The 19818-nt window shown below is 41.0% G+C and overlaps 1 protein-coding gene across 1 annotated transcript in view; it reads right to left on the reverse strand.

Moving 5' to 3' along the window:
• Positions 1–970: 970 nt before the first annotated feature.
• The window catches only part of GSG1L (GSG1 like), a 364295-nt gene continuing 345447 nt past the window's right edge, over positions 971–19818 (reverse strand). The window contains exons 6-7 of the mRNA XM_044656746.1: positions 17447–17517; positions 971–1351 (exon numbers count right to left, since the gene is read on the reverse strand). Of these exons, the coding sequence (XP_044512681.1) occupies positions 1329–1351; positions 17447–17517 (94 nt within the window). The 3' untranslated portion in view covers positions 971–1328. The remainder of the gene's footprint in view (positions 1352–17446; positions 17518–19818) is intronic.

Genomic DNA, 19818 nt, shown 5'->3' on the forward strand with positions numbered 1-19818 from the left:
CTCTCTCCTTTTTTTCCCTTCCTCTCTCTCTTTCTTTCCCTTGCTTCCTTGCTTCTTTTCTTCTATTCTCCCTTCCTGCCTCTCTGAATTCCTTCCTTCCATTGCTTATCTCCAGTCTGTTCACTGCTCCCTTCCCACCTTCCTCCTCTGCCTTGCCCTGCCTGAAGTCTGGATAAGTTAGAAGAGGCTTTAATGATTCCATACGGCCCATCTCCCTTTGAGAGTCAATTGTGCAGTAATCAGTGTTAGAGGGGCTGAAATATTCTGCAGAGAGCCTCTCTCTGGGGACATGAATCATGTCTTCCTGTGCTCTGAGCCTGGGGGTGATCATTTGAGATCAATTATAGCATAAATGAGGACAGGGCTTTTTCTTCCCCACCTACCTCTTTCACCCACCAGCCTCTTCCCTGCCTCCTCTGCCTCTGGGTCAGCCAGCTCTGCTTCACAAAAGGCCATCTTAGCTCCCCAGGAACAGTCCCTGGAGGGGCTCATCTCTTTGAGCCTTGTGCTTGTGCTCCATGGAATCATCGGCCGACTAGAAGTGTTGGGATGTGGCTCTGATGGAGAAAAGGCTCTTCGGCTTCACAGCTGGAAAGGACCTTAGAGATGGTCTAAACTAAACCCCTCACTTTAGAGATGAGGGAACCAAGGATCAGAGAAGTGATTTACCCAAAGTCACAAAGGTAGTTAGTAGCAGAACTGGCATTTGATTCCATGTATTTGGCCTCCAGGTTCAGTCATTTTTCCATTACCCCATGTTGAGTGATGGTCTTCAGGGCTGAGTTCCATCTTGAGAAAACTGAATTGGAGGTCATGTCATGGATCCAAGTGACTCTTGGGATCAGAGAATCCGATGTTTCTCTGGACCTCAGTCTGAGCTGGGCCAGGCTGCTTCCCCACTGCACCTCTAAACCTCAGGCCTGGGTTTGGCCACTGCATCCAAAGCAGGGTCTCTGGTTGGTTGGGCTGCTTGCCTGGTCAAGTCTGGGGTTGTCTGGGCTGGAACTAGGCTCATCCTGTGATCATCTGGGCCAGGCACAAGGGAAAATAAAACCTCAAGGAGATGGGCCTGGATACTCCATGGTATCCGGAATGGGCTAAGCTGGAGTGGCCAGATGCTGCTGGGCCTGGGCTTCTGCTGTCTTGAAGTCAAGAGTGGGAGGACAAGGGGAAAGATCTCACAACATAGAAGTCTTCTAATGACACTTAGCTCTGCTCTGTAGAGTTCTTTCAGGCGGATCCTGAAGGGATGGTGTACAGGGGACTCGGAGACTGGGATGATTGCTAGGCCATGAAGTCACTAAGTTTTCTTGGAGATCTTGTATCATTTAGAGATGGGTGTTCTGCAGTCCTAGGAAAGACACAAGCAAGCATAATCAGCTCTGGATTTCCCATCTCCTAGAGGGGAGTTCTATATGAATGACAATAATATGATCGCAACAGGAATAGTAATTGTTAGCAATAAAAATTCATCTGGAGGCTCATTACCAGATTTATCAGCATTTATTTGTAATGAGAGAGGAATAGATAGGGGAGAGAGAGGTCTCAGTCTTTCTAACTTAAGGTAGGATCAGGTTCTGGATTCCAGCCAGTGCCTGGATGGCTCAGAGAGAGAGGGAGAGGTACAGAAGTCCAGAGATCTCTCTCCTCTTATCCCTCCGTGGAGACAGTCCTCTGGCTCTGGCATGTGACTTTGTGACCTCTATGTCCTACCACAAGAGTGCTCGGGATCCAAGGCCCCTAAATAATTTACTTGACACATGATGATTTATATCGGCATTAAATTTTGTTGTCTACAATGTACTTTCTTCTCCATTACAACTTTTGATACCCCCTTCCACCCAAATACCTTGTGAGGAAAGCAGGACAAGGATTGTTATCCCCATTCTATACAGGAGGAAACTGAGACCTAGGGAGGTAAAGTAACTTGTCAAGACTTGACTCCAGCTCCAACACTCAATCGTCCCCAATTCTAGAGCACTGATTGTAATCATCAAAATCAGGACAATTTCTAATTCTCAAGCATCAGAAGGTCACTTTCCTCACAACAACTCTATGAAGTAGGAAGGGAAAACATTATCATACCCACTTTATAGATGAGGAAATGGAGAATCAGAGAAACAAAGTGGCGCAGCTTCTCTTTATCCAGCATCTAACATACACAAATTTGTGCTATTTATCTGTTCATGTCCTCCTGTCTTCTGATGTCCCACTGTGGTATAGAAGTGACCCTGAGTACTTAAAAGCTATACCAGTGATGGCTGAGTGCTAGCAGGTTGAATCACCAAGCTAGAAAGGTCTCAAGGATGGGATAAACAAGTAGAATGGGTCTGTTGTCTGAGGACCGATCTAGCCCAGCTTGGAGACACTTATCAGCACCAGAGAGCTGGCCAGCAGATAATACTCATGAAGACTGGTATCAGAGAGAGAGAGAGAGAGAGAGAGAGAGAGAGAGAGAGAGAGAGAGAGAGAGAGAGAGAAACAGACAGACAGACAGAGAAAGAGAGAGAAACGGAGAGATACAGAGAAATTAAGAGAGAGAGATTGAAAGAGAGACAGAGAGATGGAGAGGGAGAGACAGGGAGGGAGGAAGTGGAGGAGGGAGAGAAAGAGAAAGAGAGATGAAAGGATCAGGGTTGTCTCAGAACTGCACCAATGGAAGGAGCATTCACACCAAGGAAGTCACAGCACCTAGAGTACTAAAGAAGAAGGTTCTTGGCTCCTGTGCCCTTCTAGGCTATAAGCCCCTTCAGAGGAATGGGGAAGAGAATAAACATTTATATAGTGCCTATTGCATGCACTTTACACTTTACAAGCATGATCTGAATGAATTTTTTTTAAAACCCTTACCTTCTGTCTTAGAATCAATATTAAGTACGGGTTCCAAGGCAAAACAGTAAGGGCTAGGCAATGGGCATTAAGTGACTTGCCCAGGGTCACACAGCTAGGAAGAGTCTGGGGCCAGACTTGAACCCAGGACTTCCCATCTCTGAGCATTGCTCTCTATCTACTGAGTCACTTGGCTATTTTCCTCAATGAATTCTTGAATGCAGGAGCCCTCTGAGGATACATCTCTTGATCTACTGCCTAGAACAAGATCCTAAATATAGAAGGCTATCAATACAGGTTGACTGAAAATGATGGTAGGGAGCTGAGACATACAAAGGGTTGTAATAATGGAAGAGACAAACCAGTTGTGTATCCTTGTCCAGTTGTGTGACCTTGATCCATATTGAGTACAGAGCTAAGGAGGGAGAGGCCATGTTCATTCACTCATTTAGAAAGCATTTTTTGCTCAATACTGTATTAGGTGTCAGAGGGACAAAGTTTGGATAGGGCAGTCTTTGTCTTTGAGAAATTTATAATCTGATAGAGGAATACAATATAAACACATACCTATAATCTACAGCAGAGCATGGTAAACATATGAGAAAGTTACCCAGTAAAGTGCTAAGTGATATCCTGGAAAGTGGTCATGATTGATGGAATATTGGGGGTGGAGGAAAATTTAAAAAGCTTCATGTGGAACTTGTGCTGAGGCCTTAAAAGGTATCGTGAATCTTAGCTGCCTTATTTATAACATAAGAATGATTCTGATTGAGGAGAGTTGTTGGCAAGGATAAGTTTTGGAAAAGGTTATAAAGGACCTTAAAAATCAAAGTGTTGAACAAAGGCCAAGCATAGCTAATATTAATGACCTAGAGAGCAGCCAGTCCTGAGGATCCCACAGAGTAGGTGTACAAGTAGCAGTCACTGGATAACCCACAATGCTCAGTGGCAAGATAGGGTTTAGATTTATATGCGGGCTATCCAGCAGAGAAACCCAAGTGTGCTCACTTAGAGACACTTGGGTCTCTGGGACCAGTCTTCATTCTACTTCTGCACTACTGGGGAGCTGACAACAGTTGTCAGGTCCCACGGATTTTATTTTAGAGTCGTTTATTTATTTATTTAAGAATATTTTTCCATGGTTACATGATTCATTTTCTTTAGATTTTAAAGGGAATAAGGAACTTGGATCTGCTTCACAGGGGATGTGGAAAGAGAAATCAAATATATGCAGAAGAGGAATTCCAGAAGGTTGGGGACAGATGAACCTCTTCGGACAGTATAGGATTCTTTGTACTGATGGGGCAGTTAGGTGGTACAATGGATAGAGTGCTGGGCCCCAGGAAGATTCAATTCATCTTTCTAAGTTCAAACCCAGCCTTAGACACTAATTGGTTGTGTGATCCAGGGCAAGTCACTTAATATTGTTTACCTCATTTTCCTCATCTGTAAAATGAGCTGGAAAAGAAAATGGCAAACCTTTCCACTGTCTTCACCAAGAAAAACCCAAATGGAGTCACAAAAAGTCAGACATAATGAAAACAAAAATTCCACTGTTGTCTATAACCATACAGTACCCATTTGTATTATGTAAGAGTGTGTATGTAACTGTGCAACCTGAGTTTATTAAAAATGATACTAACAACTCCCATTTTAACAAAAAATTTAATCAACAATATTTTTGAAGTTTACAAAGTATTTCCCTTATAATAACCCTAGGAGGGTAGAAAATAGAGTTATTATTAGCCAATTTTATAGAAGAGGACACTGAATTTCAGAAAGGTGAAGCAAGTAGCCTGAAAATCATTGCTAATAAAGAATCAGAACAGAGGACAACTAGGCGGCTCAGTGAATTGAGAGCCAGGCCTAGAGATGAGCGCTCCTGAGTTCATATTTGGCCTCAGGCACTTCCTAATTGTGTGACCCTGTGCAAGTCACTTAACTCTCGCTGCCTAGTCCTTCTCTTCTCCCTTGGAACCAAAACAAAGTATTGATTCTAAGATAAAAGGTAAGGGTTTAAAAATAAAATAAAACAAAATAAAAGAATCAGAACCAACTTGATATACCACTGGTTGCAAATAACCTCCTTTCTGAGCTTCAATTTCCTTTTCTGCAAAATGAGAGCATAAGGACCCCAATAATTTCTAAGGTGCCTTTCAGTCCAAACATTCAAATGTCAGTCTTTACATGAGGAGTCACTTTTTTAAAAAACCGTAACCCTGTCTTAGAATTGATGCTTAAGGGGGCAGCTGGGAAGCTCAATGGATTGAGAGCCAGGCCTGGAGACGGGAGGTCCTAGGTTCAAATCTGACCTCAGACACTTCCCAGCTGTGTGACCCTGGGCAAGTCACTTGACCCCCATTGCCTATCCTTACCACTCTTCTTCCTTGGAGCCAAAACACAGTATTGACTCCAAGACAGAAAATAAGGGTTAAAAAAAAAAGAATTGATGCTTAGTATCAGTTCCACAGCAGAAGAGCAGTAAGGGCTAGGAAATTGGGGTTAAGGGATTTGTCACACAGCTAGGAGGTGTCTGAGACCACATTTGAACCCAGGATCTCCCATCTAAAGGTCTGGCACTCTATCCACTGAGCCACCTAGCTGCCCTCTCTTCAGGTACTTGTAAGGCTGTTCCACATCTGATATTCTATATTCTAAAGTCTCTTCCAACTCTTAACATTCTATGTTCTAAGACCTCTGCCAGAATTCATGCCTTGTGTTCCATGCTCTAAAGCCCCTTCTCACTCTTTGGGTCTATGGAGAAATAAAGAAGAAAGCAATTTCCCTAGAGGAGATGACAATATAACAATTGTAGTCCAATTGTATTGAAAATTTCAATGACTTATTCAGACCTTGGACAGGGAATTGACTCCCAGGGCCAGGCACAACAGGTGCAGGAAGTGGATACAGATAATTGTGGAAATCGATCTCAGTACAGGTTGAGGCAGGTGTACCTAGTTCAGAGATTATTCAAATTCAGGCAGGGATGAGGGCTAGCAGACAGCTGGAATTCGGGAGTATTGATAGTGGCTTTTAAAGAAAAGGTTTGAAGCAAGCCGGGGCAGCATGGGCCTTGCACAGAGATGGTGGAGGCTGATTCAAGAAAGAACTTCAATCAGATCACTCGGTACTCTTGACAGCTCCCTGAAGGTGCCATTTTCTTCAATGAATCAGTGAAATAACCTTTATTAAGTGCCAGGCACTGTGCTAAACAGTGGGGATACAAAATACCTTACAAAAAGTCAGTCCCTGCCCAAAAGGAGCTTACATTGTAATAGGGAGAAGACAAAACGTTCAGGGGACTTTTGGTCAGGAAAAGATGACATGGACCAGCTGGTAGATGATTAGGATCCAGCTTGGTGGGTGTGAAGGCACTTAGATATGTTAAACTCTCACCAAACAGGAGAACAAGACCCCCAGGCAGAAGCTGAAATGTGCTGCTGGATGTGGAGGGTAGAACAGCCCAACGTAAAGGAAATAGTTGGAATGAGGCCATTAGACTTCAACAGAACGATGGAAAAGAGAAGAAAAGGCAATGGGCCTTAGTTTCCTCAACTGTAAAATGAAAGCATGAAAACTAGGTCTCTAAGGTCTGTATCTAGTATTCTGTGCCTTCCACATATGCTAGGTGCTTAATAAATGTTTGTTAAATAGAAATGAATTGAATTCCATCTCTTAAATTTGAATATTCCTATGAAGCCAGACTACAGATTTTATAATCAGAACGTAGGTCTACTAATTTGGCTCTGCCCTCCGGCTAGAGCTCTTTGGTTGTTAAAAGAACTTCTATCTAATTATCTCAGAATTAGATTCACAGATCATAGACTGTTATCTCACATTTTACAGATGAGACTGCAGTCCAGAAAATCCAAGATTTCCTACTCTGAATTCAGTGCTGTATCTACTACCCTACACCATTAATTCCCATGTCCTGGAAAACTCATCACCAACTTCTGCTCTCCACTTCCTCCCAGAAGAGTTTATGATATTCTCATCAAAGAAGAATGCCACTAGCAGCTCTCCTCACATCCGGATGCAGACAGCCCAGGACCCTGTACCCAAGGTCTTTAAGAATAACAGCACTCTCCAGTCATACCCCATAACCAAAATCCTTTGGGGTGATCCTTGTGAAGATAAAACCTGCTTCAAAACAGGAGCCTCAGCTTCTAAAGACTCAGAAAAGAAAATTCTTAGCAGCAAAGGTGTTGGCACTATCAAATGGCTCAACATCAGAAAGAGGTTTTATTGGGGGAAATATAAACATAGAAAAAACATTATCATTTAACTTGCCTCTGCACCCTAAGGATCAGTGGTCTTTCTACCTGGTTTGCAACTGGGACTTTCTAAATGTGTTTCTTCCACCATTAGGACGTGAGCCCTTCATAAAGACTTGTTCCTTCCTCCTTTCATTTCTTTTCTTCTGTTTTTAGTCTGAATTGGGGCTTCGCATACCCAGGGGTTTTGAAAGGCTGGTTAGGCAAAGCCTAATCTTCTTCTTTATCAGGTAGTTTGTTCTTTGGGTATGTTATCTCCCTCCAGCCCTGAAATTTCCATATTTCTAGGACCTGTGATAGGGCTGAGTTCACTTACCCAGACTCCACTGTCAAATGCTATTAATCTAAGGTGTGTAGATTTACTTCCAGGGAAAATATCAAAGGGAGTGAAACAAACATACTGAATATGAGACTGAGATATTGTCTTAATTCAACTATCCTATCCCCCCTGCATTGGGGATTTTGGTGTCTCTGGGAAGAATATGAAGCTACCTATCCTTCAAGACAGTTATCTACACCTAACTCAGAAATACAGTCTGTTTCCATTTTAATAAAGTAGACAACTTCGGCTATACTATATTGAATTTGATTTTGATCTAATAAAAACAGCAAGCTGGTTTGGACCCCTTAATTTGTGACAAAACCTTCCTTGCAATTTCTCATGCTATTTTGGAGGTGGGCAGGTGGGGAAGAAATGGAGAATAGTTTGCAGCCAGATCCAAGAATCCCTGCTTATAAATGATGAACTGACATCCTCTCACTTAGGTTCACCTTGTTACACCTGGAAAAATCAAAATCTGTCTCTAGCATTTAACTTGACAGCTGTAATCATTTCCAAACTCTAGTTGCAGCTGAAAGCAAAACCCAGCAACCAGAACTACCTGTCATGCCTGCTCTGGCATTTTCTATATCAGAAATAGAAATAAAATTTAACCAATTTCTATGCTACTTGGTAGCATCTTAAAAGTCCAAGTTGAGAAAGGATGCTGTATTCAACATGAGTTGCTGGGAAAACTGGAAAGCAATTTGTAAGAAAATAGGTTTAGACCAGCATTTTACACCATGATTAATATCAGATTCCTAACTGGATGCCTGACTTTAGCAGAAAAGTGTATATAATTTTTTAAAATGCAAGAGGATGGAAAGGGATACATTTCACAACTACACTTGTGTGTGTGGGATTCTTAACCAAGCATGAGTTATAGAAAATCATGAAGGATAAAATGGGTAATTTCAACTACATTAATTTTTTTTGTATGAACAAAATCAATGATGCTAGAATAAGAAGGGAAATTATAACTAAGGAAAAAATTACATCAAATATCTCTGAGAAATGTGATATTTAATATATAAAAATTCAACTAATAGACACATTAAATGCCTACTATATGTAGTCGGAAACCATACTGGATGCTGGAGATACAAAAACAAAAATTAAATAGTCCCTGACAACACTTATTTATGTAAATACACACAAAATAAATACAAATTAACTTGGAGGAGGAGAGCACTGATAGCTGGGTGGATCAGAAAAGACATCATACCAAAGATGCCAATTGAACAGAACAGTGAAAGAAATGAAGGATTTTAAAAAGCAGAGTTAAGAGGTGAGGTGAAAGTGAATTATGACACATAAGGCAACAGCCAGTGCAAAGACTGATAAATGAAGGATCATAATTAGGAGTGATATACAATAGGGATGGAAAGCTAGCTTGAGGCCAGATGTGAAGAAATTAAAAAACTCACCAAAGGAGCTTTCATTTGATCCTAGAGATAATAAAGAGCCATTGGGATTTATTGAGTAAGGGAGACCTACATTTTAGGAAAATCACTTTATTAGCTTTATGAAAGATGGGTCAGAGAGGGGAGATACTTGAGCCATGGAAACCAAAGAGGAAGTCCAGATGAAAAGTGTAAGAGTGAACTAGTGGTTGGTTCTGGGTAAAGAAAGGATGGGACAAATGTGAAGAAGATTGCAGAGGAAGAATGAACAGGATTTGCAATTTAATGGATATGTAGGGTGAGAGAGAATGAGGAGTCAAGGATAATTTCAAAGCTGAGAATCTGAGAGACCAGAAGAATGGTGGTACCTTTGTCATAAAAAGAGAAAATCAGAAAAGGGTTGAGCTTGGAAGAAGATTATGAGCTCTATTTTGTACATGAGTCTGAGAATCCCATGAGAAATCCACTTGGAAATGTTCCATAAAGAGTTGCAGACATTAAACTGGAGCTCAGGAGAGATAGTGAGGTGGATATATAGATGTGGAGTCACCTGCATGGAGCTTATAATTAAACCCACATATAGATGGAACAGAGAGGACCCATGACAGAGCCTTGGGGTATACCCAGTTATTGGATGTGATATGGATGATAAGCCAACAAAAGAGTATGAGAAAGAAAGAAGAATAAGAGAGTCATCAAACCAATCAATTAACCAAGGACTTTTTAAAGTGCCTACTATGTGCCAAACACTGTGCTAGATGGTAGAGAAAAAATACAAAAGAATGAAACAACTCCTATTCTCAAGTATTTTACTTTCAAATGGCAGAGACAGAAAACAAGCATAAACATACATATGTATAGACAAAAAAAAAACATGGAATAAATACAAAATTAACCCATGGCAGTTAAAATGAAAAGTGATTAGGAAGAAAGTCACTAGCAACTGGAGAGATCAGAAAAGGCTTCATGCTTAAAGTAGTATTTGAGCTGTGCCTTGAAGGAAGAGAGGAATCCCATGAAATAGAGGTGAAGGAGGGCATTTCAGACATGAGGGACAGCAACAATACAGAGTAAGGATACAGAAGATGGAGAGCGGGTGGGGAACAGAGGGGTCAGCTTGGCTTCTGTAAGCATTCAGGAAAGGGAGAAAGGTATAAAAAATCCTAGAAATATAGGTTGCAGCTAGATTGTGATGGATTTTAAAAGGCCAAAAGATGACTCTATATTTTATCCTGAGGCAGTAGGGAACCACTGGAATTTACTGAGTTCCTACTCGGTAACACTGAAATTGTTAGAGTGACCAATGTTAAATCTGCATTTAAGAAAAATCACTTTGGCAGCAGTGTGGAGAATGGATTAGAGTAGGGAGAAACTTGAGGCAGAAGGGGACCAGTTTGGAAGCCACTGAAATATCTAGAAAAGGGGGAAGGGAAAAGGCATTTACAAAGCACCTGAATTGAGGTGGTAGCTGTTCGAGAGCAGAAAAAGGTAAGAGATAAATTGAGTAGGCAGAAACAGCAGGATCTGGCAAGTCATTGGATATGTAGGATGAAAAAAAGAGTGAACTTGAGATACTAGAAGAATGGCAGAACCTTCAGCATAAGGAGAGAAGATGCATAGATTTTGGGGGAAAGATAATGAGTTCTGTTTTGGATATAATGAACTTCAAATGTCTCTGAACCATCCAGTTTAAGTTGTCCAATTAGCCACCAATGATACGGAACTAAAGCTCAGAGGAGAACTAGGACACCTAGATTTGGGAGTCACCTATAGAGAGATGAAAATTAAACCCATAAAAGATGTTGAGGTCAGTGAAAGTAGAGAGCGGGAAGAGGAAAGAAGCTATTATTTTCAGAGGATAACTGAGCAGAACTGGGGATTCACCCACCTTGGTTCTATGGGCTCTGATTATTGGTCCATTTTTTTTCAACCCAAGGTAAACTCTCAATCAGTTATCCTCTTGGCTTTGTGCTACTCCATTGATAATATTACATGATTCCTTATCTAACCATGTTTGCCCCTCCCCCACAAAAGCAAACAGAAATATGAATGAACATTTTCTATCACTTCACAATTGGAATAATTCAATACAACATATATAAGGTGCCTCCTAAATTTAAAAAGACACCCTCATTCATAACAAACATAATCTTTTTTTCTTATCAACCCGGAATATTGGCTTATGTGAAACAAGTCCAGTCTTAGAGGCAGTTCCAAGTGCGCCCTTTTGTGGATTTTTCCTCACCCAGATTTGCCTCTGGGAATTCTCTGAACAACTCATCTTTTGATCTTTTGTGGGCCAAAGGGTCCTTAGCTCCCATAGAAACTTTCAGGTAATAATGCATATTGGGACAAAATAGCCTTTATTTTACCCCCCAGGAAATATGGAAAACACATAAAATGCTCACAGTAGTCTCAAAACAATGTAGGATTCTCTTTCAATGAGTTTCACAGATCCCCCACATCCCCCAGTTTCACTGTACCAGTCTTTTGCATTAGAAGGAAAATAAATTTAGGGTTGCTAGAGAGGTATCTCTCCCTGACAATCTTAGCAGAACCACTTTCTCCCCAGACATCCACATAAGCATCAAGCCTTCTGGTACCACTCCAAGGATTTGGATTCCTGGAGGAGGAAAACAGACTCCAAATTGTTAGAGACAACCCTCTTTTTATCAAATCTTCACTAAACAACTCATAGTAAGAGTAGAAGCCAAAGTTCAAGCCTTTTGCTATCCAATTTCATAACTTGGTCTTGGGTTGCTTTCCAACTTCAGAAACCATGTGTCCAGAGACTCCTGAGGCTAGGAATGTTTAGGAACATTTTCTCTTTCCAAAAGGTTGCATTCTAGAATTCCCAAATTTGGGGTTGCCAGACAAGCAATCCCAAGGCTGGGATCCCAAACTCTCCAGCAATTTAAGATCTTCTAGAAGATTATCTCATTCAACTCTGCCCCAAGGCTTCAGGGGTAGGGATAAGAAAATGGGTCTGTGCATACATCCAAGCTTTGATCCTTTGTTCCAAGTCCCTAAATTCACTCTTAGCTCTTCTGTTCTCCATGTGTTTTCAGTTCTCAGGTTTTCCATAAATTATCTCTTTCCCTCCCTCCATTTTCTTCTTTTTTAAAAAAAAACAGACCTAGTAGAAAGAAGCTCCAACCTATAGCATTCAGAGCCCAATAATTCATCCCAATAGGCCTTAACAGGTCAAAGCAATCAATTTTTTCCTCATCATTGAGATTCAATCAATCATCCTCAAAGGAATAAAATGGATATTGATGGTACAGCTCAGGGGTTCTTAGGTTGCATTATTGGGAAAGAAAAATCAGGGAAAGACCTGGGTAGGGAGGTTTGGGACGGGATAGTAGGAGGACAAAAGGCCCCTTTTGGGTCAGCATTCTAGTGGAGCCCTTTGGTGGTCTCTGGGAAGATGGAGTTTGGGTTCATTGGACACAAATGGGCTTACAAGTCCTGTGGACATGTCCCAAACAAAGGTTCAGCACCTTATAAAATTACCGAATTGATCTGGGACCTTCTGTTCTACTTTCCCAGCAAGAGGAGAGTCAGATTGTTGGCTAAGAATACTTGGAAGATCAGAGTGATTTATTGATGTAAAATTATAATAAAGCCAACCCAGACATAGTTGAAAACATTTTCTTGGAAAAATAAACTTTCATTTAAGATGTGCCTTTCTAAAGACTACCTGGCTTCACCTGACAATATAATCTGGAAGTATTAATATGTAGGTGGGTATTACATATTGGCAGGTGTGCCATTAGAAGGTCTTGCACACTGGCTGATTTCAGATAAAAAAATAGCATAACCCTGAATCATGAGTTCATAATTGGCTGGGAAATAAGTAAATAGTGGATCCTGTAGGGTAAGAGCTAGTTCTCTTTTATATTTGTAGTCTCAACACCTAAAATTGTGTGTGGCACATAACAGGGGGTCAATGAATACTTGTTGAATTAAATTGCAATGTAGTGATTAACTGCAATAATAAATTAATTAGGATCCATGGCAGTTGTGAGGACTACGTGATGTATTTTAATACATTATCCACAAAGATATAGTTATTGACAGACTCAGGGTGTCAGAGTTGGAAGGGACCTTGGTGCACAGAACACAGAAAGTCAGACTAGACCTTAAAGACTCCATGCATTCAATCCTCTTCTTTTCCAGAAGAGGAAGCTGAAGATGTAGTAATTTCCCAAACATCACATAGCAAATCAATCTACATTTAGAACATTCTCTTCAGGAAAGGCTAAAAATAAATAAAACATAAAACTGATAAAAAGAACCATCCATACAATTTTCCAGGATTTCCAAAAGCTCAGATCTCTTTTTCTTTGTTATAACTCAAAGCTATCTTATTTTAGTGAACAGAGCCAGCCAAAGACAAACTACCTTGCCAATCCCCGCACAATATGACATGAAATTTTGGAGAGCTTTCCACATTTGAGGGCCAGCTCCAGGGCTTGTTTTCTCCCAAAAGGTAGCTCTTCTGTAACCTTTCCAATTCTTTCTTCAGCACTTATGAAAGATCTATACTGCTTCAAGATCACACGACTGAAGGGAACTAGGGGTGTGTAGCCTGAAGAAGAGAAGACATAGAGGGGGAAGAATAGCTGTCATCAAGAATTTAAGGAGCTGTCGCATGGAAGAAGGATTGGACTCATTCTGCTTGGTCCCAGAGGGTAGAACCATGAGTGATAAATGAATGTTATAAAGAGGTGGATTTAGAATTGATTTGTAGAAAAGCTTCCTAACAACGAGAAAAAATATAAAAGTGAGATGGGCTGTGTGAGAAGGCAGGCCATCAAGCAAAGAGCAGATGACCTTTTATTATAAATGTTGTAAAGAGGATTAGATTTTGAAGTCTTTCCCAACTCTGAGATTCTGAGACTTGAACTCAAGGCATCAGGATGCCAATCCAGTGCCTCTGTCCCTGCACCACCACCTGAGGCTTTGTAGTTAGTCCTTAGTTATTTCTCATTTAAGAGCAGCTGTAAGAAATACATTTACTTTTTATTTCCATGGTAGCTCCATGGTCCCCAAAATATGTTGGACATCAGCTTGAGTTCTACTGATGTGGCTGAATGTATGACTCCTGGAATACCAGAACTGGAAAGATCTTAGAAATCTAATTCAAACTCGTCTGAGCTCTAAGTCATTCCATTCTATCAATAAGCATTTTTTAAACAATGACCACATACAAAGCTCTGTCCATAGATCCAGGATGCTAACAGGAAAATAGCATAATCTTTGCCCTTATGAGCTCAAGCTACTCAAAACTTTATAATTGAGGGTGGTGATGATGATACTAACATACCTACCAGTAAGCAAAATATAAAGTAAGGGGTGATGTAGGCATGGGAAAAATCCAGACCAAGGGTTCTAGGAAAAGGTGAGGAGGGGAAAATCATTTTCACTTCGGGGCATTATAGAGAAAGTGACACCTGAACTGAGCTTTGAAGGGAAGAGAAGGATTTTTTTCAAGACAGGAATGAGAAAGGAGTACATTCTAAGCCTGGGAAATCATCTGTGTGAATATGCAGAGTTGAGGAGAGAGCTTATTGTTCTTAAGGAAGTGCAAGTAGTCCAAATTGATTGGAACATGGAATGTCTGAAGAGGGTGAAGAGAAATGAGGCTGGAAAAGTAGGTGGGAGCCAGATTGTAGAAAGGATTCAATACAAGCTGATGGAGTTTATATAGTATCCTAGAAGCAATAGGTGGCCACCAAAGATTTTGAGTAGGGAAGTGACATGGTTAAGTCCTTTATGATGGGAAGACTTTGGGTAGTTGTGTGAAGGAGGGTTAGGAAGGAGTAGAGGCCATTAGAATAGTCCCAATAGGAGGTGATGAGGACCTATCCTAGGCTGATGGTAATGTGAGTGAAGAGAAGGGGTCAGACAAGAAAAGATGTAGAGGAAACATTGATCATACTTGACAACTTATTGGATACTAGGAATATGGGGAAGGGAAGAACAAAGATGACTCCATGATGCTGATTCCCAGGTTTTGAGCCTAGGGGACTGGAAAGATGGTAGTGACACCAAAAGAAATTGAGAAGCTAAAGAGGTTGATCATGAAGCTAATGCCTGACATATGGAGGCACATTTTGGTGGTTCATAAATGTCTTAATAATGACTTGAGAGAGGGTAGAAGAGAGAAAGAAAGAATGGAAAGGACAGGAAATGCTATCAGTCTTAGATTTACCATTAATTTACTATTTGCCACTAGCCCATTATTTCCTGTCTCTGGGCCTCAGGGAGGATTAGATTCCAGCTCTAATATTCTATAATCCAGGGTCCTTTCTATCCCTGAATGCCTAGAGGAATTTATTTCAGTTCAGGAATCCTTTCTACAGCACTGCCTATAAATGTTTATCCAGTTTCCACCAGAATGCCTCAAATAACAGAAAGATCCTTACCATCGTGAGTTCAATCCCTTTTAGGATAGCTCTAATTTGGGGGCAGTCTTTTCTTGCATTGACCTAACTTTGCCTGACTTTCTATGTTAAAATTCTCCTTATCCCCCAGATATTAGAACATAGAATGTTAGAGTTGGAGTAGATTCCACTCTGAGTCTCAGAAATAGGAAATAATTTACCAGTGTTCTATGTTCTAGTCCCTTGCAGTTCTAACATTCTGTTTTATGTTCTAAGATACTAAATTCTAAAATTTGTTTTAAGATAGAGAAGATACCCAAAGAGTGAGATCTAGGTCTTTTAGAGCTTTTGCTAGGAGGAAAGTTTATAGTTCCTGAGCCCTGACCCACACGTGGCCCAATAGTCCTCTAAAGGCCCAGGCAAAGTGCTTTTGTAACAAGAACCATAAACCATGAAAGAGAGCAGCATCGATTCAGTTACATACATACACACATACATAGGAATTCACATACCCTCAGGCTCTGGTATCTAGTGATATGTGTAAATGTGTATGTGTATACATATATGTATGTGTGTATAAAATACACACACACATACTTTGTGAATGCCTAAGAAATAAGGCCTGAGAAAAATTCCCTATCATTCTGACCCAGAATACTGACCATCTGTAGATCCACAGTGATTTTTTAGACCTGTCAATTTTCAGGAAAATTGTCAGTGCTAAGTTCCCTGCGGAATTTTAAGACTGTCACAAAGAGAAATACTGCAACTTATTTCCCATTTATATTTTGTGGCCTATTTTGAATTGTATTCATATTTTATTCAATTATCCAATTGAAAATATTTGATTTTTTTAGACATCCTGAGATTGATCTGAGGTTAAGAAAAAAGACCCCCAAACCCAGGTAGATACAATTCAAAATGTAGCCCCAAAGGAACAAATAAGGGAGAGTTATTTTCTCTGAATATGAAGCTTCTGTAAAATGAGACTTCAGGAAATGTATAGAAGGCCCATTCCTTGGGATACTGGAGGCCTCAAGACAAAATCCGAATCCAGTTGGGGCCATTCTCCACCCCCCATTCTTCCACTTTCATTTAGAGGGAGTTTAGGGGGACTGAATGCTGAGCCAAGGGGCAGGAGTGGGAGAGAGAATGTGGTACTTGATAGTTAACATAGGTGGGTTTTTTGGAATGTGAATTTCTTTCAGAATTCCTTGCATTATGTCAGATTTGTGTAATACAAAATCAAGACCTGTATATACAAATACATACGTGACTGAATGACTAGCACCGCATTATTTGATATATATGTTACATAATTACATAGACACATGCATGGTACACACGTTCATACACACATATAAACATATGATGGTCTATACCTTTGCCTAGACCCTTCCACATATCCTTGCATCTCAGCTAAAAGAGGCTCAGTGATATCTTGGCCAAGGAGTTGGGTTTGCGGTAGTTAATTTCCTCCACGAGGGAGTCTAGCCCTTGGCTTAACTTGTTAGCCACTCATTAACTAAACGGCCATTCTACCTTCCGGTCCGCTGTTGTTCCACACAGCTGGACTCAGCTCCCCATTTTATTTACTGGGACTTGTTCTGAAACATTCACACATTTCTGCTGTGACTGTGTGATGCTAGAGCTTTGCCACAACCCTGGGGACCCTGTCAAAGGACCTTGGCAATGGATGACTCTCTAGACTAGCATTGCTTAGTGGCCATCTGGCTTCCACTTGAATACCTCCAGTGATAGAGAGATCCCTACCTCACAAGGCAGTCCTTTAGGATAGTTCTTATTGTTAGGAAGTTTTTCTTCACATCGAAACCACATTTGCCTTTCTTCACCCTTTGCCCAAGACTACTACTTCTACCCTCTGTGGGTCCTGTAGAACAAGTCTAATCTTTCTTCTCTGTTTCTTCAAATACTTGAAAATAGTGTTCACATCTCCTCTCTTTCTTCTCCTTTTCAGGATAAGCACTCTCAGTCCTTGGATTGATCCCTATACAGCATGGTTTTCAATCCTCTCATCATTCTGATCATCCTCCTTTGAACATGCTTCAGTTCCTCAATATTCTTCTTTAAAAGTGGTCAACAGAACAAAATAAAATACTCCAGGCAGGGTGTGAGCAGGCTGGAGCACAGGGGGACGGGCATCTCCCTCACACTAGGCACCAGGGAACATTCCCAACCCACATGGACATCCTGGAGGCAAAGATCACTTACGATTTGGGTATCGGCTGTGGTGGCAGTCTAGTCGGAAGTCCTCATCCTCAGTTCCATCCCCTTTCTCAGTCCTGAAAAACAGAATGAGCCTGGGGTGAATGGAGAAACTCCTCTATTTGTCATTTAGACACCTGCCAGGTCATAGCATGGCTTCAACCTACCTTTTCAGCTTTATTACACAGCATTCACCTTTTTGCTGTTCCTCTTACTCAGAATTCTTTCATATACATACCATACACACATGCAAACATACATATACACATATAACTGTATATATAAATTACAGTCATTATTAGTGTAGCTCTTCTCTCCCCATCTTGTATTAGCTAACAGCAATTTTGGCTCCTGAGTGGTCCAGTGTCACCCCACAGACCTTCCTGAAAACATGTAATAGAGACACTATTGATATTTGTTTCTAGTCTCCCATTGGAGATGCCCCGGGCCATATTCAGTCCTTGTTCTCCTTCTGCAGTCCTCATACCTGAAGGATGTGAAGGATTAGAAAGCCAGATTCTGAATTTTTCTAGGAAGAAGAGGGGTCCAAGGGTATTCTGGGAGTGGGGTTAATGACAAAAAACAAAGGCACAGTTGAAACATAAAGAGAAGAAAAGGGGAAAGGAGGAAAAAAGGGGAAAGGGTACTCCAAAAGGAGGAAGAAAGAGAAAAGGAGGAAGAAAGGGGAAGTTTTTTGGAAGAGGGTAGAATTAAGGCTTATGTTTCCTAAGTATTCTTTCCTGGGCATAAATACTGAGGATAGACACCCCCCCCCCCCATGGAGGCTAATAGACTAAATGTCTTACTAGATTGGCATGGAGAATGGTGGGGAAAGGGCTGCAAATGAGGGGGGTTGGTCTAGATATTCCTCTGGAGTTCTCTCAGTTTCCAAATCTATGATCTTATGATCATTCTTTAATCAGTTGCCAAGTCTACTTTGTTCTTTCTCCATAAAATCCTTCTTTTTTGCTATCACCCTAGTTCAGGCCTTCATCAGCTCCCATTTGACCTTTTTTTTTCTACAAAAGCTTGTAATTGGTCTCAGTGCTTCCTGCGTCTTCCCCTCTCCAAAACATCTCCCTCCAAAACAAAGGTGCTAAAATAATGGCCCTAAAGCACAGATCTGACCTGGTTTCTGTCCTGCTTGAAAACCTTCAGTGTCTCTCCCTTTTGCCTCTAGAGTAAATTACAGATGCTTTGGCTTGTCCTTTAATGCCTCCCACAATTTGTCCTCCCTTTCCTTCCAGTTCTAAAATCATGATATTATGATACTTATTTCAGAGTATCCCCTTTTCTGTGTTCCATATTCCAGCCAAACTTGCCTGTTTGCTATCGTCATGCATGATACATTCCATCTCCTCTTTGCTCCATCTCTGTAATGATCTGACTCCTCGCCTCTGCCTTTTAGACTGTTGGGCTCCCTTCAAGGTTTGGCTCACATGCCATGGCCTACCTGAATTCGAATTTCTTTCTGATTCTTCCCTATCTATCCCCAGTTGTTGGAAGTTCCCTCCTTCAAAATTACTCGGTACTTACTTAATTTGTATTTACTTATCTGTGAAAATATCCTTTCTCCCCAGGAGAATGATAGCCCCTCGAGGGCAGAGGCTTTATTTTTGTCTCTGTATTCCCCTTATGGGCACTCATTAAGTCCTTGCTGAATTGAAATTAGAGCAGAGAGATGTTGCTTTTTGTTTCCCCTCAAAGGAGAGTTAAAACAGGTGCTAAGCTAAGCTTACTAGTACTCTCTGAGCCTTCATCATCATCATCATCATCATCATCATCATCATCATCATCATGGCTTCAGCAACATTCTATATGGTGAGGGTAACACATCCATCACGTACATCACTGATTATACTTAAGTTTTAGCTAGTATTCATGAGTTTCTGCTCACCCCACAGTTTTCTGCCCTCCTCAGATCACATGTCTACACCACAGTTCAGGAAGAATTGTGAGAAATGTTAGTCCATTCTTTGGAGGGTAAAAAGTTTCAGGGAAGACTCAAACCCACCCTGTATGAGGATCAGTAAAAGGAACTAGAACTGTCTGGCCTAGACAACAAGTCTAGGTGGTTGAGGAAACCTGATTCAATTACTCACTCATTCTAGAAATGTTTTCTGTGACACAAGATAACATTGGGCTAGTAAAATTTTCAGTAAACTACAAAGCATGATATACACAATTACACAATTTCTGCCTTCAAGAAGCTGCCCACTAAATACAGAGCATGGTGGAAGGCAAAGGGCATGGGCAGAGGCATCGGGAAAGCTGGGTTCTATTTCTGGTTCTGTCACTAACCTGACCAGATGTGTGATCTTGAATGAGTGGCATACCTTTTTTGGATTTAAAATGCCTCCTCCTCACCCCTACCCCAG

Source organism: Gracilinanus agilis, chromosome 1 (genome assembly GCF_016433145.1).
Source record: "Gracilinanus agilis isolate LMUSP501 chromosome 1, AgileGrace, whole genome shotgun sequence".
NCBI classification, from domain to species: Eukaryota; Metazoa; Chordata; class Mammalia; order Didelphimorphia; family Didelphidae; genus Gracilinanus; species Gracilinanus agilis.